The 16,792-nt window shown below is 32.9% G+C and overlaps 1 protein-coding gene across 1 annotated transcript in view; it reads left to right on the top strand.

The window, feature by feature from the left end:
• Positions 1–16,792, top strand: part of LOC128222002 (multidrug resistance-associated protein 1-like) — a 42,430-nt gene that overhangs the window by 18,023 nt on the left and 7,615 nt on the right. The window contains exons 9-28 of the mRNA XM_052930725.1: positions 7–133; positions 1,075–1,255; positions 1,594–1,762; positions 2,115–2,266; positions 3,039–3,176; positions 5,343–5,489; positions 6,020–6,104; positions 6,868–6,943; positions 7,190–7,316; positions 7,814–7,915; positions 9,583–9,657; positions 10,138–10,305; positions 10,872–11,064; positions 11,500–11,599; positions 12,056–12,179; positions 12,568–12,655; positions 13,234–13,377; positions 15,162–15,306; positions 16,018–16,183; positions 16,605–16,742. Of these exons, the coding sequence (XP_052786685.1) occupies positions 7–133; positions 1,075–1,255; positions 1,594–1,762; positions 2,115–2,266; positions 3,039–3,176; positions 5,343–5,489; positions 6,020–6,104; positions 6,868–6,943; positions 7,190–7,316; positions 7,814–7,915; positions 9,583–9,657; positions 10,138–10,305; positions 10,872–11,064; positions 11,500–11,599; positions 12,056–12,179; positions 12,568–12,655; positions 13,234–13,377; positions 15,162–15,306; positions 16,018–16,183; positions 16,605–16,742 (2,645 nt within the window). The remainder of the gene's footprint in view (positions 1–6; positions 134–1,074; positions 1,256–1,593; positions 1,763–2,114; positions 2,267–3,038; positions 3,177–5,342; positions 5,490–6,019; positions 6,105–6,867; positions 6,944–7,189; positions 7,317–7,813; positions 7,916–9,582; positions 9,658–10,137; positions 10,306–10,871; positions 11,065–11,499; positions 11,600–12,055; positions 12,180–12,567; positions 12,656–13,233; positions 13,378–15,161; positions 15,307–16,017; positions 16,184–16,604; positions 16,743–16,792) is intronic.

Here is a 16,792-nt window from a genome sequence, read left to right on the forward strand (position 1 = left end):
CTACAGATGGCAACCTGATGAGACCAAGCTTGATGAGGGCTATGGCTGGCGCATTCTTCTTAGACTGGCTAGAAGCCGTATTCTACAGAGGAGTAGCTGAAGTCCTTTGGCTTCTTGAGCCTTTTGCTTTACGGTATGTTTATGCTGAATAGTATGTGATATGCATGCTTAACTTTGCTTTTCGTTTATGCTTATGTATAAAAGCTCGATCGTGCTAACAGCTGAAAGTTGATATGAATCACCTGAGTAAGATTCCTGGTAAGGATCCAAAGAAAACTCGAGTCTTCTCTTGCCCCTATCACGAAAAGTACTTAAGTCAAATCTCAAACTCAATGTTAACCCATTGTACCATATAACATCAACATTTATTGAAAAAATATTCTACATCACACAAACGAACTTGAGTACGATTCATTGTTTTTTAACATTTACTCTTGTTCTGCTCTAGGATAAGTTTTCTTTGAAATATTCTCAATATCTTTCAATAACACATTCTATGAGAAAATACGTTTTCACAAAGAAAAACATTCACGATTTTGAAGAACACTGCTTTTATGTGGTAAATGAGACTGAGATTGAGATTTGACTTAAGTATTTTCGTGATATAAGGCCTGGTGGGGATTGAACCCGTAACCACTTTGGTTTACCTATACCACTGCTCTTAACCCTTACCGTTTCTTTTATAGTTAAAGATGCACTCTTACTCCCAAATAAGATTTACCACAATAAATAATATTATTTTAATTTTCCAAAAAGGAGGTATAAATGTCAAAGACAATGGTTCTTATGAATGATACAGAGTTTAATTTAAAAAAATAAGCATAACATACGGTATTTCTACTTTATAAGACTAAAGTAGACCACAGTAAATCTTCTATAATTCACCCATCATTTAATAGTTTATATAGAATTTTGACCATATTTACTCCTGTATTAGCATTTTCAAAATAATTAAAATGTTGCTTGTCTGAACCTGAGTTTGTCTTTATTCTAAGTTTGAGACACATTTAACATTATTTAAATGACATCTGAAAGAACATTTCATAAATAATTTTTATTGTTTCCTACTTCCAGATACATTATTGACATAGCGGAAAACAAAGACTCGTACCCGGCCTGGCAAGGATTTTTCTTCTGTGTGATGCTCTTTATAACTCTGTGCATAAGTTCATGCTTCTATCACTTATCATATCATCACATGCAGGCGTTTGGTTTGAGACTAAAGTCATCCTTGATCTGCCTCATATACAAGAAGGTATATGTCAGATAAACTTGAACATAAGGACTGTAACAAGCATGTCTTATAATGCATATGACGTAAGCAAATATTATGACTTAATAGTTTTTTTTATATTTGAGATAGGAGTGCTGTGCTCACGTTGTGATGTGTTTTGAAGGTAATGGGGTAATATATATATTTTTGTTTTAATTTGTGTAAATCGTTTAAGATATATTGCTCAAGATTGATAAATCTTGCGCCTTGTAAAATCCGGATCTGGACAAATCAACTCAAGTCGAACTCAATCTCCCGGAACAAAACCTTGAACATATTATCATTTGATACAGTTACCTTTTTGAACTGTTTTATTTCAGGCTCTTACGATGAAAAGAAGCACGGGCCAGGCAACCACTGTAGGGGAGATTGTGAACCATATGTCGGTTGACTGTCAACGAGTTCAAGATGCGGTTACCTTCTCCTATTACATTATCATTGGCTTTGTGACTATTGGCATGGCGTTGATTCAGTTATGGCCCTTAGTAGGTATGATATATACTTGTGCAGTAATGGTCCTTTGTATGTATGCAGTAGGCTTTGGTGCAGTAATGGCCTTTGTAGGTTTGCAAAAGGCTTTGGTTCAGTTATGGCCCTTAGTAGGTATAAAATAGTAATAGTAATGGTCCTTTGTAGATATGCAATAAGCAACAACACCAGACCATTTGACCTAACTCAAAGGTTGTAAAAGATTATCATTTGAAACAGTGTTGCAAGGAACAATACGCATATGCCTGTTTTGGCCTGTCACTCAGCCTGGTATTTATCGATATGATTATAGATCGAAAAAAATGATACAGACGACAGTTGGCGTTTGCTAAGAGGTGCTCTTGTGTTCTAGGTGTAGCAAGCGTAGGTGGAGTTGCAGTCATATTTGCTCTGATACCTGTTCTTGGGATTGTGTCTGCCAAGCAAACAAAACTGCAAAGGCACCTGCTGAAGTTAAAGGGAGAACGAGTCAAAATAATCAGTGAAGTTATAAACGGGATAAAGGTAAAGACTCAACTAATTAATCTTGTACTGGTAATATACTCGGTGAGTACCTTAATCGAAACAGTACCTAAATATTGAACACTTTTTATAAAGAGTTTTTTTCCAATAATTTTCAAAGGATACATTAAAATAATTAAGAGTTAAAACTGTTCGATATTTAGATACTCCGAGGACAAAAATGGCAGTCATTGACTGTGCGGTTAATAAAATACTTTTCATGTAGATTGGTAGTATCTTAAAAAATAACATTTATTTCAATCGATTGGTTTTGTATCCTAGTATTCTGATGGAAATTTTGTAGTTGTGGTGCAAGTTAAACTAAAAATATTTCAAAAATAGTACCAAAAGTGTTCCGATATAGGTACTCACCCAGTATAACTTATACTTGTTTATTCATTATTTTAATATAAAAAGTATGAAGCACATTGTTGAGTAAGAACAATTTTTAAGCAATTTTTCGTGTCAGTAACATCTCTGTGCTGAACAGAAAAAAATCCATTAAGCAAAAATGGTAATTAATATAAAATTAATTAAAATGGTAAAATTTGATGGATTTTGAATATATTTTAAACGTTTTACATGTAAAAGGATGAAAGATGCAAATTGCAACTACCTCAATGCGAATCTCGCTTCTCTAGACCACTTGTTGGAGGCTGATAAAAATATGAAGTGGATGCTGCAACAGCGTTCTTTCAGTAAAATGATGAATAGTAACCTTTTTTGTTCAATTTGATAGTTGAATGACAGTAAGCGCGGTTTAAATTTATTTTAGGTCCTGAAAATGTACGCCTGGGAATCCTCTTTTATGGGGAAAATCAGAGCCATACGCCTTGAGGAGATTAAGTGTCTCTGGACCTTTGGCGTTCTGACGGCCATAAATGTGTCTGTATCCGTCCATAGCACGTTTGTTGTAAGTAGAGAGGTTTTAATAGATGGTTTAAGAAGATTTCAAGTGAACATTGTAATACTATGCGAAATTCGTAAGAACTAAAACCATCATTCACCCATTTAGACATAAAGTGGCAAACCAAACTTTAATATTAAAACAAATATATTTCGGTTCGTGGTAGGAGTCCCATGTTCAGCCGCCTCTATCGCCATATCCAGGACGCACTTCATATTATGTTTTGGTTCGTTATGTTGTGTGTCCTCATTTAAGGCCTTACCTTTGTGCATCTTGACTGATTTTCGTTATTATTTTTGCTGCTGGACTTGTCCCTGTAGATTCAACCATATATTGTATCTTTAGCCGTCCATAGCACGTTTGTTGTAGGTAGAAGGTTTTTACTAGGCGGTTTAAGAAATTGTCAAGGGGAACATTGCATGTGAATATCGCTAGAACATACAACGGAATTCATACTTTCAGTCTTAAATTAGGTAAACCAACCTAACTGAATTAAGACTAAATATAACTTGTTTCGAGAAAATTGGAGTCCATGTCCAAATCATAAAAACGTAATAAAATGGACTAGCCCCTTCTTGTGTCGTCTGTAAGCGTTAGTTATTAACGTTGCGTTAATCTTATTTATTGTTAGCTATGCCTTAACTTTATGCATACTAAGAAGCCCTAGATAACATTTAAGTTACTTGATCCTGTAGTTTCAATTATAGTATTCAGTGTGCGTATACCACGTGATAAATTACGTCACAAATGCTACTTCGGGAGGCAACATTTTGCTTGAATGATGACTTAAAACAACGATAACTTTTCATTTTCTTCACCATTTTAAGCGAAACAAAGCGCAGTTTATGCCGCTATAAGAGCCACGCATTGCCTTCGTTTTATTACCGGAATTTGATTATGTTATTAGTTTCCTTAAACACTTGTTTCTATAATAATGTTTTGACAATGCTACAACAGTAGGTTATTTTGTGAGATTTGTCTGATTGTTTGTAGAAACTAAACTCTCAATCAAACTCTAGTAAAAGATTGACGAAAGCACTATATAAGCGGCGCCATGTTTCATTTAAAGTTCTATTTGTTTAAAGTCTTCCGTTGAAGCAAAATATTGCCTCCCGACGTAGCATTTATGACATTATTTATCACGTGGTATATACACACTGATATTGTTACACTTAACATTTCAAGTGGTTACTTACAAAATGATTATGCTCTGTTTCGTGATAGGCGTGCTAAAATGTACATAATGTTTAATCATGTAAATAAGAAATCCTGCTGCTGAATAAATATTTTCAAACAAGGTAACTCGACAATGTAACTTAGACAAATAGGGATAACTCCACAAAGCATTTGTTAAAACTCAGATTAAATTTGCATTTGAGACATGTAATAATCAGCTCCGCTTCACATTCGTGGTACGGAGTATAGATTCCACTCCATAGCAAGAGCCATCCTGTCTTTGTTTATTCGACATTGTGTGTACACGACACACAGCGTCACAAAACAAACTACATATGTCAAAACCATCTTTTGGAGAGGGAAGACATACATTGTTTGGCATATGAATAAACCCAAAGAATCTATTAGAACAAACCCAGTAGCCAATACGTTTACCCTGTTGAGAGGCACAATATAAAGGCCATACTTGTCCTTGTCTTTTCCATTGCATTATTTCATCCTTAATCATTATAGTAATATATAAACCATTTTTACATTTGTCATTGCAGTTACATTGTTATATTTTAACAGCGAATGTGATATAGATATTCTTGTTCATATTACAGAGCGATTGTCTTGTCCTGTCGTTTTAATTTTATGATTCCATTATTGAGTATTATATAGATATTGTGTTTCATATATCAGAATAATTGACTAGCCCCTTCGCTTTCCATTTTAATGTAAAATCAATGAAAAAGAAAGTGTTGTTCATTTTCAAGAATGCCTGACTTTTTCCTTTGGTATATGGTGCATAATTCCATCAATGATTGTGATAAATACGTTTTGTTCATATTTTAGAAGGTTTGACTTGTTCCTGCAGTACATAGTGCATATGTTCATAATTGACAGTGATATGGACACTCTTGTTCATATTTGACAGTGATTGACTTATTCATCTAGTTCCTTTTATTTTTTTACATTAACGCATAAATGATTAAAATGTCTTTCATTTTTCAGATTTTGTTCGTAGTTGTCTTAATAAGGGTTCTTGTATCACCTACACACAGCCTACGAGCAGATGAAACATTTACCTCCATTTCGGTTATCAACATTATGAAGTTTCCTTTAACTATGGTGCCTTTTATTCTGACATCCGGAATTCAGGTACAGTATCGCACAACATGCACATGACATAAACTTGATCAATCTTACGAATATATGATACTGTTTAAAGTATTATATCATATTATTAATTTTAGATAAGATGTTAAGTAAGCTCAGATTTTTATGATTATTTCATACAGTTAAGAGAGCGGATCAAGATCAAGTAGGTGTTATGCAGGAACAAAATTTCATTGACACTTTTTGGTCAAGTCAAATGACAAAAATGTTTCAATATACATTGAAATTCAGTTGATTTCGATACAACAGAGATACTAATTAAGGGACGTTCGTATATTATATATGTTAGAAGAGTACCAAATACTACATGAATTCAAAGATATATAGCTGGTCAATATATATGAACCCCTTTGTTTGAGACATAGCTCTGAAAAGTCTATCACTATTTAAAAAAAGGTTACCCTGCAGGAACCTATTGAATCTCTTTTGCTTAAGTTCTTATATAAAGCCACAGCTGTTGTTGAGAATTCTATTGATGAACTAAATTTGTCTTTCTTTTTTTTTATTTTCAGGCCATGATATCTGTCAGAAGAATTGAGAAATTTCTTCTCTCTGATGACATTCAGAATAACAGTGTTCGATTCGTACAGTCTATCGGTACGCCTCCTTTTTATAACTTCTATTAGTGTAGTGCATACTTTGGAGTTATTGTGCAACCGTTTTGGTATTCTTGAACGATTTTTCTGCAATTGTCTATGTCATGTTTTTTAAGCAAACGTATTATTTCAATCTTCATGGTAAACAATCATATATAATATTTTATCAAAATGTTATAAAAAAATCATGATCTTTAAGCGAATAAGAATGCTTTCTGGCCAAGTTGACCTATCTCACTGATGTTTTTCAAATATTTGTTTTGTATGGAAAATGGTTCCAAATTGCATATAGTTTGTATTTCATGTTTGCATTTGTACTTTCTTTTAGTAAAGTGCATTATTATGGTTTTCACCATTGATGAAAAAAAAGAATATACTTTGTGTATACAGATAAAATGCATGACTATGCCGAACTTTTTTATCTCGATAATATGGCTGTGCCAAAATGTTTTTGAATGTATTTGGTTTAGTACGACATGTTTTAGTTCGGTTAAATCGAATATTAATTATCTCGTATTTGCAAAAGTCCAAAAGACTTCGTAATTTTGAATTTTGACTACTATTATTTTAAGCTCGACCGTGGAATGTGAGATGATTCCATCTCGAATAAGTTTAGTAGTCTTGTTGAAACCAGATCATGCATTACATAAAAAAGGTTATGCGACAATATCCATGTTTGCGATCTAACCAACAATTTTCTGGTTGGAAGGCGGGTACCTCTACCATTCGTTTACTCTGTTCATCCATTTCCCGCTATTTTACAGATGGTTTTAAACCGGCTCTGGAAATAACCAGAGGAAGATTTAGCTGGGGGGAAGATCAGGATTCAGTTCTACGAAAGTAAGTCATACATGTTAATCCGATGTAATTATATTTTAATATATCTGCAACCGGGTGTGCTATTAGGCATTATTCATACATATGTTTACACGGTGCCTTATCCAATATATTTCCAGAAATAACGCGCGATCGAACTTATGGATTTATTTTGTGTATTTGTTTTAAATTTGGATTTTTCCATTGAAAATGAATGCTACTATTTCATGTACTACACATAATAATACACATTACTGCAAATGCTTTCAGTATTAACGTCCGTATTGGCGAGGGTGAACTAGTGGCTGTTGTGGGTCCAGTCGGTTGTGGAAAGTCTTCATTCATCAGTGCCTGTCTTGGTGAAATGAACAGAGAAGAAGGTTCAGTAACTGTCAAGGTACCCTACCTATAAATATTATGATCTTGTTATCACTTTAATGATAATGTGAACTTTTGAATTCTCGATAACCAAAGTAAAAGGATTCATGTGTAGAAAACAAAGATTGATATTATGCTAAACAGTTGGGTTAAAGAAACATATTTATAGAGGTGTTTTTTTATCCTGTTCTTTTTGTAAGTATCCTTCTTGTGCTCTCTGAGACCACCATGTATACACTTCTGTCTTCATTGAGTAAAATGCTTAAGACATCAAATAATTTCGTTTTCGTTTTAAACTTTAAAATGAATTAATACAAAATATACATATGAGTCAGTTGTAACCTAATATTTCTACAATTAATCACAATTATAAACAATATGCCAAAGAAATTGACAGCACAATATAATGTGTTGTTTCCTTCCTTAGCGCCTTGTCCATTTCTGCGGCTCTCTGTTGTTTTTGCAAACCTGGCTCAAACCCTACAACAATACATTTAACATTTGAGCCTTTTTCAGGGAAATATCGCTTACGTTCCCCAGGAAGCTTGGATACAAAACATGACGCTGAGAGACAACATATTGTTTGGAAAGAAATATCAGGAGAGAAAGTACAAAAAGGTAAATAATATCAGGAGCGAATGTACAAAAGGTAAATAATATAAGTAGAGAAAGTACAATAAGGTAAATAATATCAGGAGAGAAAGTACAGAAAGGTAAATAATATCAGGAGAGAAAGTACAGAAAGGTAAATAATATCAGGAGAGAAAGTACAGAAAGGTAAATAATATCAGGAGAGAAAGAACAGAAAGGTAAATAATATCAGTAGAGAAAGTACAGAAAGGTAAATAATATCAGGAGAGAAAGTACAGAAAGGTAAATAATATCAGGAGAGAAAGTACAGAAAGTTAAATTATATCAGGAGAGAAAGTACAGAAAGGTAAATAATATCAGGAGAGAAAGTACAGAAAGGTAAATAATATCAGGAGAGAAAGTACATTAAGGTAAATAATATCAGGAGAGAAAGAACAGAAAGGTAAATAATATCAGGAGAGAAAGTACAGAAAGGTAAATTATATCAGGAGAGAAAGTACAATAAGGTAAATAATATCAGGAGCGAATATACAAAAGGTAAATAATATCAGGAGAGAAAGTACAAAAAGGTAAATAATATCAGGAGCGAATGTACAAAGGGTAAATAATATCTGTAGCGAATGTACAAAAGGTGTATAAAACCCTAATACAGTCAGTTTCGAAAAAGCCCAAAAAACTGTGAAATATTGTGAAACAGATCTTTAGCATAAGACAAAAAAATGTCAAGGATGTCACCAACGAAGGTACAGCAAAGGACCATTTTAGAAGCGAAAGAATAAATTGTGAATCAGGAGCGAAAGCACAAATAGGTAAATACTTTCAGGAATTATAGTGCATAAAGACCTAGCAAGACGGGTCAATATCTAGAACGATTCCGGCTACTAGTTCTTTATACGGTTTTACTTCATGGGGGCAGTCTTTTCATAAAGTTGAAAATATATATGTTATTGTGAAAGAAATATAAGAAAAAGAATAATCAATTCCTCGAAACTTCTTAAGACTAAAATGCTTATGTAGCTTAATTCAATTAACCGAAATAAATAATTAAATTTAATTTTGATGATTGAACAAATTGTTGATTGGGGTTATCATAAAGACAATTCAAAGTCTAAAAGCTTTATTGTATTTAAGGTTATTAAAATGTTGCGATAAGTTGTGTCCTAGTCATTATGGTTGTGTCATAACAATTGAAGAACGGAATTTTGAATAATATATATATATATCAGGAGCGAAAGCACCAACAGGTATATACATTCAGAAGTTATAGTGTAAAAGGGTAGATTACCTAGCAAGACGGTTCAAACGGATTTACTACAATGGAACATTCTTTTCATAATCATATTGAAAATCTATATTATGGTGAAAGAAATATGAGGAAAAAATGGTCGAAACTTCTTAAGACTAACATACTTTCAATTAGGCAAAATAAATAATTAAATTTGATTGTTATACTTGAAACTTCTTATTGTGTTAATGACAAAAACAAATCTTGTTCAAAGTAGATATATATCTCTCTAGAAAACCTTTTAGATAAGTAAATATTAAGCATATACGAACAATTTCGTAAAAGAAAAACAAAAGGGAGCTTAGCTGTATCTTGTTTTAAGAATATTAAAATATTGCCAGAAAATTGGGCCTGGTTAATATGGTTGTGTCATATCTTAGCAGTGAGCATTCATGTATGTATTTTCAAGGTCATTCAAAGCTGTGCCCTCGAACGTGACCTTGAAATTCTAAGTGGGGGCGACCTGACAGAAATTGGAGAAAAAGTAAGATATAATATTTTAAACAAGTAATTAGTTATTAAGAATTTAAAGAGATACTGTGCCGTGGTTTATCTTGATATGCATTGATTCGGTATCGTAAAATTGCTAATGTTTTGTACGACAACCTTCTTAGATACTATTAAAAGTATTTAATGTGAACTTTTTATGACAATGACACCAGTGGTTGTAAATTTTAGTGAATATTACGAAAGCTGCCTTTTATTATGCCGATTCTTATGTTTTGGACCTCTTTTACGTATGTATACTGACAGATTCGGGCTAGGCGGACTATGGTTTCAAGGATGACTTTGATTATGAAAAACGAATTTTGTATTCGTATATGTAGTGCTATTATTTTCGAAGTATTTGCATAATTGGAAGATCAGAAACAGGCTATACTAACGAGGGTGTTTGTTATAGATTTAATTCGTCTTGCTTATGGACCCGTCTGCTTTATTTGTTGGGATAATGTTATCTTTTCAGGGTATCAACATTAGTGGCGGTCAAAAACAACGTGTCAGTTTAGCGCGGGCCGTTTATAATAATGCAGATGTGTACTTTTTGGACGACCCTCTTAGCGCTGTTGATAGTCATGTCGGCAAGCACCTGTTTGAAAAGGTTGTAGGCAGGAATGGCATACTGAAAAATAAGGTAAATGTGAAACATTTTCTGTGCTATTATGGAATAACCTTTAAACATGGTTGTTTCACTGAATCTTTGAAGATCAAATAAATATGCTCAGGATTATAAAATATGACTATGTGAACCATTAATCTCTAGTAAATCTCAAAAGCTAAGTTTTCAGAGCAGCCTTGAGTGAGTCTGCAATAAACCTGTTGGTCCCTTTGCGTTTAAAACAATCACAAACACAGATGATTGTATATGGATAATAATCTCTTAGAAACGTAAACAAATTGAAAGTTGAGTTTTATATCTTGATACTTAGTTAAAAAACTACAGAAACAAGCTCAGTAGCAAAAAGTTTAAACATAGACCCGGTTAAATGGCACTGGGTAAACGCCAAAGACATAGAACACAAAAACAAAAAAATCACAAACAAGAAACATGGAAGAACAGCACAAAACTCTACTGTACAAATAGCCCAGTGCATACATACTATATATAAAAACTAGCCTTAAGCCTAAAACCTTCTTTTTACACGAATGCGAAATTTGTATTTGTTTTATAGACAAATGTACTCTAACCTTTCATATCAGACACGAATTCTAGTCACCCATGGTATTCACTGGCTGCCGTTTGTAGACCGAATACTTGTTTTGAGTAGAGGAGGAATATCTGAAACAGGAACGTATGAAGAACTGATAGGTCAAAATGGAGCATTTGCGGAGTTTCTCGATCAGTACAGACAGGAGAACACCCACGAAACAGATGAGGACGAAGATCCGGAAGGTATAGTGAATAATTATTATAATAATAAGGAATATATTGCTTCATGTTAACTCTGTTGAAACGTCGTGTATCTTGCTTTCGATTTTTGCATTGTGTTTTGGTTATAAAATGGGCTACTGGTCTTGTCCCTGTATTTCCCATTTCTGAAATGTTTTCATACTTAAGAGCTAGATCCTATTTTATATGAATCTATATTTATATTTTTGCAGAACATATAAAGAATACGAAGGACATAATCATAGTTTACATATACATCTCGTAAAAAGCATTTATAAATCAATAATTGAGTAGGTATAATTCTAGTTACTGCTATATTGTATACAAAAAATTCCTCTCTTTTGCGACACCCTATATACATTTTGTTCAAACAGTTCTTTTGGTGTTTCAAAAACATCTTCTTAATCATAGTTATCTTGAGTTATTTATTCGATACAGTTGCAGCAATGCGACGAAAGATTTTTCAGCAAGTGGAGGAAATGCGTTCGGATGGCGGAATGACATCGGAAGATGACGTAACGTCGACAACTAGACGTCGGTAAGAAATATATACATATATATATATATCGAATATAAATTACAATCATTAAAAAAGGCACAGTATAAATTGATGCTTTACATTTTTAAATTTCAATGCATTTCTATGTTCAATTAATTTGACTTAAATGATCAAAACAAAAACGAAACACTTATATACGGATTTAAAAAAAATATCTGTGATATCATGGCGCTTTTTTAACTGGAGAAGTTGTGGCCACGTAACTATAAATTGATATTTTATAAAACTGTACACAAGGCCTATGTTTTTTTTTAAATCTTTTAACAGTCTACAGAATATACCTAGGGAATAGTATCTAGTGAAATTACGTTATTCATGGATATTCATTCTCAAGCGTAACTTCTTGACTATTTGCTTTATGTTTGAGAATAGAACATATGAAATTCCATTTCTTTCTGATGGGGACGTCATTTATGGTATAATTTATTTTAATAGTCGCAAGTCCAGACAAACAAGTTTCAGCGCCAGTGCAACGCAGTCAAAGACGGTTAACACGTTCTCCGCTGCACATGGGGATTTAACAAGGCTTACACTTGAAGAATCAAGTGAAGAAGGATCGGTGATATATGGTTTTGATATTATTCCTTTAATACTAATTTTCGGAACAACCAGTCATATTTCATATGTCCCTGATTTGAACCAAAATATCGAATGCCTTCGATATAATTCATGCTCGATTATTCGTAATTATATATAGATGTGTATTCTGTAAAAAAAAAATCTGTCGAGATTTCGATAGATGTTCATCAATTTGTAAAATGTTTATCTAATATTACGTGATTTTCAAAAGATGTTTAAAATAGTTTATAATACATTTTCATACTAATTCATGCTATATAATAAATTTGGTTTTTGGAAATTGTATTAATAAGAGACAGATAATGGACACCTCTGTGAATTTTTATCAAACAGACATTCTGTATATAATTCATATTGTGCTTTTGTAGGTCAATCCAAAGGTGTTAATTCGTTATTTGCGAGCTATGGGGATACCCTCTGTTGTGTGTGTACTACTATCAATGACCTTGTATCAAGGTACATTCAATGTTCATTTATGAACTATTACTGTATATAAGTATGTCCCCATTTCTTCAAACAGTCTTATATCCCTTAAAACAGGACTAAGTTAAGCTCAGAACTGTTCCGGTATAATCTGTGTAATTATCTCTTTTAAAAGAATTTTAAGATTGTAAAAGGAAATAATTTTGTTGATTTTCATTACAAACTATTTTGGTATTGTGAAATGATGGTTTAGCAAATATTTTGGTTCATGAGAATAATTATACTAACCCTATGGCAACTGTTGGTGTTTGTTTAGCAGTACGAGGGTTATTCCAGAACATGGTAGATAACCATACTTGAAGAAAAACTTGACCTGTTTTTCATAGATGTTTATATATCATACGCATTTGGGGTAAACAAAGTCAACACATCTGTTTCAAAAATAATAACTTATAATAAATCATTGTATCTGTTGTAAACTTTCATTATGAACGGACGTTTGACAATGGAGACGCGAGATAGCGTTTAATACGTTAAATTGGACACATCACTTGATCATTAACTTAAACAGCATATTACTTCTTAATCATTGGATGCCTTTCCTCTTTCAGGTCTGAATGTATTCTCCAATTTTTGGTTGACATTCTGGACGGAGGATCCGGTATTGCTGAATATTACGCTGGCCGGGACATCCCAGTATGAGCAGACGTTTACCTACTATCTTGTGCTGTTTACCGTATATGGAATATTGCAAGGTATCCGACTTTTTATCTCACTGTCGTAGTTTCCTTAAATAGCAGAACGATTCAAAGTTTGGTTAGCCTGTGACATATTATGATTTCATTCCGGTCTAAATCTGATAAATAATTATTACGTAAAATTTGCTCATTTTGTTGTAACGGTTATAATTTTTGTAATAATGTATATATTACGCATGCTAAACATTAAACCTTCAAACTCAATAGAAAAAGACACTTTGAAAAAATATAATATTTGTCTTTCAAACAATTCTTTGCACTGTGGACAACTCTTAACGCTCATCATTCAAACATAAAATTTGCATTCTAGCTAATTACATATTATACTTTGTCTTTCATTCACAAGTATTCGATTCCATTTACCCACTTCTTCATTTAATCTATTTGAGCTTATTCGTTTTAATTTACTTAACGAGATTCTGAAATTGTTCAATATTAATGCAATTGAGATATCATGGTTGAAATCAAAACGTGAAGTAAGTTCTTTAAAATATTGCTGTGTAAGAGTCATTTATCCTACATTCAAAGTTTTGAATAAATTATCCCTGACAAAAGCGACAAGAATAGAGGGATAGTATTGATACCCTGAACTATCCAAACATGAACAAATTCCTATTCTGTCAGACTTTTTTTATATGCAAAGTGCTCATTTTGTGTTATTGGTTTGATACTTAGTACTGCGTTTATAAAAAGTGTATGATTACGTTCGATTGCAACCCTTTTGGCGGCACCTCATTTTTTTAACCCGTAAAATAATATTGGTTTAATAATACGTTATATGTGAAAAGCTATGAAACAAGCTCAGTAGCAAAATGTTTCAACATAAACCCGGGTTAATGGCACTGGGTTAACGCCAATCACATAGAACACAAAAACAAAACATCATAAACATGTAATAAAATATATTTTAATGCTAAATCAGCCCATGCAAGGCAAATATATTATCAATTGTTGCGCCAAATCCTATATCTGCGTGACCGTACCCTGCACATTATGAGAGCCTTTCATTAATGAAATAAGTAAACTGTTTACCTAAAACGCTTAAATAAGTTCTTCCCCTAAAACGTTTTAATACTCTGCTTTTTTATGTAATGGCACAATATTACTTTCCGTTTATTTTTCTGGAAATTATTTTTTCTAATATTAATATTTTGCTTAATAATTTCAATAAATATGGCAATAAAACTGACTTTCAATAAATAAAACATTCACAATGAATCAGGCCCTGCACCTTTTGTTAAGTTAAGCTTTGAGGTGTCCCTATTAAGATCCGGTTACATGTATATGAACTCGTTATCAACTGAAATAAACATATCTTCTTGATTAGATAGATTATTGACTTATATCCTTAAAAAATGCAGTAAACGAGTCGAGCGAATGAATTTTCGGAGATTTCAGAGTATCACACTATTTCAGTAACTTCCAATACTCTTCAGCATTTTAGTCCTTGCGTTTAGGATTTTTATTCATTTATTTTGTTTGACTTTCGAAATTGGTATTATCGTTACTGATTTTTTAAAAAGATCCTAGCACGAACAATTCTTGCTCGATTTTCATCAGAACTACATGTCCTTTAATTATTCAATTCCTTGTAAAATGCATTTCTTCTTCCGGACAAGTTTCTTTAAATAAAGGGGTGAATGGGTTTGTTAATGGATCTTCCTATAGCAACAGGGCGTAAAGTCACAACAGCAACAATGTTTCTCTCTGAGTAAATGAATGTTGATATAATGTTTTTGAAAAAAATAATCGTTGAATTTATATGACGTTGTTTGTTCCAGGAATTCTAGTGTACATTTCCTTCTACGTTGCTATGACACGTATGGCACGTGCCTCGCAACGCCTGCACGAGTCAATGTTGCATTCGGTCTTGAGATCTCCAATGTCGTTCTTTGATACGACCCCCGTTGGAAGGATTATGAACAGGTAAGGCATTACTAGTAATTCTTAATGCTACTATTTCAACTGCTGTTTCCAATGTTGTTCATAAATGGTCGGTTAAGTAAGAACGTAGTTCAATTATATTCTACCTCTCGAAATGTCCTAGCGTCCATAATACCCAGCACTTGATCCTTGTCATAAGATATCATGAACCAGAAACTGATTCGGAAATCAGCGAAAACGCACACATAGCAATTCGATTGCTATTAAAATAAAAAAATATATTTTGGAATGGAAAATATACATTTTTTTTTAAAAATGTGATAAAGATAAAAGGAAACAATAGAGACACGCCAAGCAGCTAAAGAAATAACAAATGCCTTGTTAGAGGTTCCTTGGTTTAAACATATTTATTTCATGAAAATATACAAGTGACAACATAAATTATATTCTAAATAATTAAGAATTTGATCGAAAGCTAAAAGCTTATAAAGATCATTTTCTTCGGGGTCTTGAGGTTCCTTAATAAGATCTAACAAATAAACTAGATTTTGAAATGTATTTAGTGAAAGTTATGTGTACAAAAACGTGTGCCATTTAATACATACACATATGTTACCAAATATACACCATTTCGACGTTCCTTTTGTTTACGATAGTGTCTCCTTAGGGGTTATCATGTTTGTACTTTGCGTTACAGACTTTAAATAAATGTTATATCTCATATTATCTGATCTAATCTGATCGTTTATAAAGGTTTGCCAGTGATATAGACATCATCGATAACAAACTACCAGACAGTTTCCGACTATGGCAGATAATGATCTTCTCTTCTATTGCAACTGTGTTTGTGATTGTCATATCCACTCCTATAATGTTGGCAGTCCTTGTTCCCGTCTCCATAATCTACGTCTTTTTCTTGGTAAGATTTCGTTTACTTACTGACGATCATGATCCTTGTTACCATTCCAACTGTGGCTGTGATTAGTATATGAACCCATTATTATATTGGCGGTTCTCGGTACAGTAACGATATTTTACGTCCTCCTCTTTGTTGGTATGTGTGTTGTTCACTACTGCCTTTTATTTTTTATGTCTACACAGTCTGAATTTTAGGATTCTTTGCTGGTTTTTATATATCAAGTTTAATAAGAAATAGCTAGATTGAAGAAAACACATAGATAAACGTTCAAATTTCGTAAAACACAGAACACATTTCATATGGTGTTAATAAACTCAATAAAAATGAATGTTTTCTTTATACTAATGTGTTAGTAAAGAATCCCTTATTACACTTCAAAATAATATGATTTAATGCATTTTGTAATTGAAATATATTGTAGAAATTTTACCTACCAACTGCCCGGGCAATGAGAAGAACTGAGTCTGTCCGTCGTTCACCGATATACAACCACTTTAGCGAAACCATTACTGGCGCGAGTGTCATTCGTGCATATAGGTGCTCCGATAGGTTTGTACAGGTAAGTATCGCATATTCATTAAGCAAGACTACTACGGGGGAGGGTGGTTT

Source organism: Mya arenaria, chromosome 16 (genome assembly GCF_026914265.1).
Source record: "Mya arenaria isolate MELC-2E11 chromosome 16, ASM2691426v1".
Classification (NCBI taxonomy): domain Eukaryota; kingdom Metazoa; phylum Mollusca; class Bivalvia; order Myida; family Myidae; genus Mya; species Mya arenaria.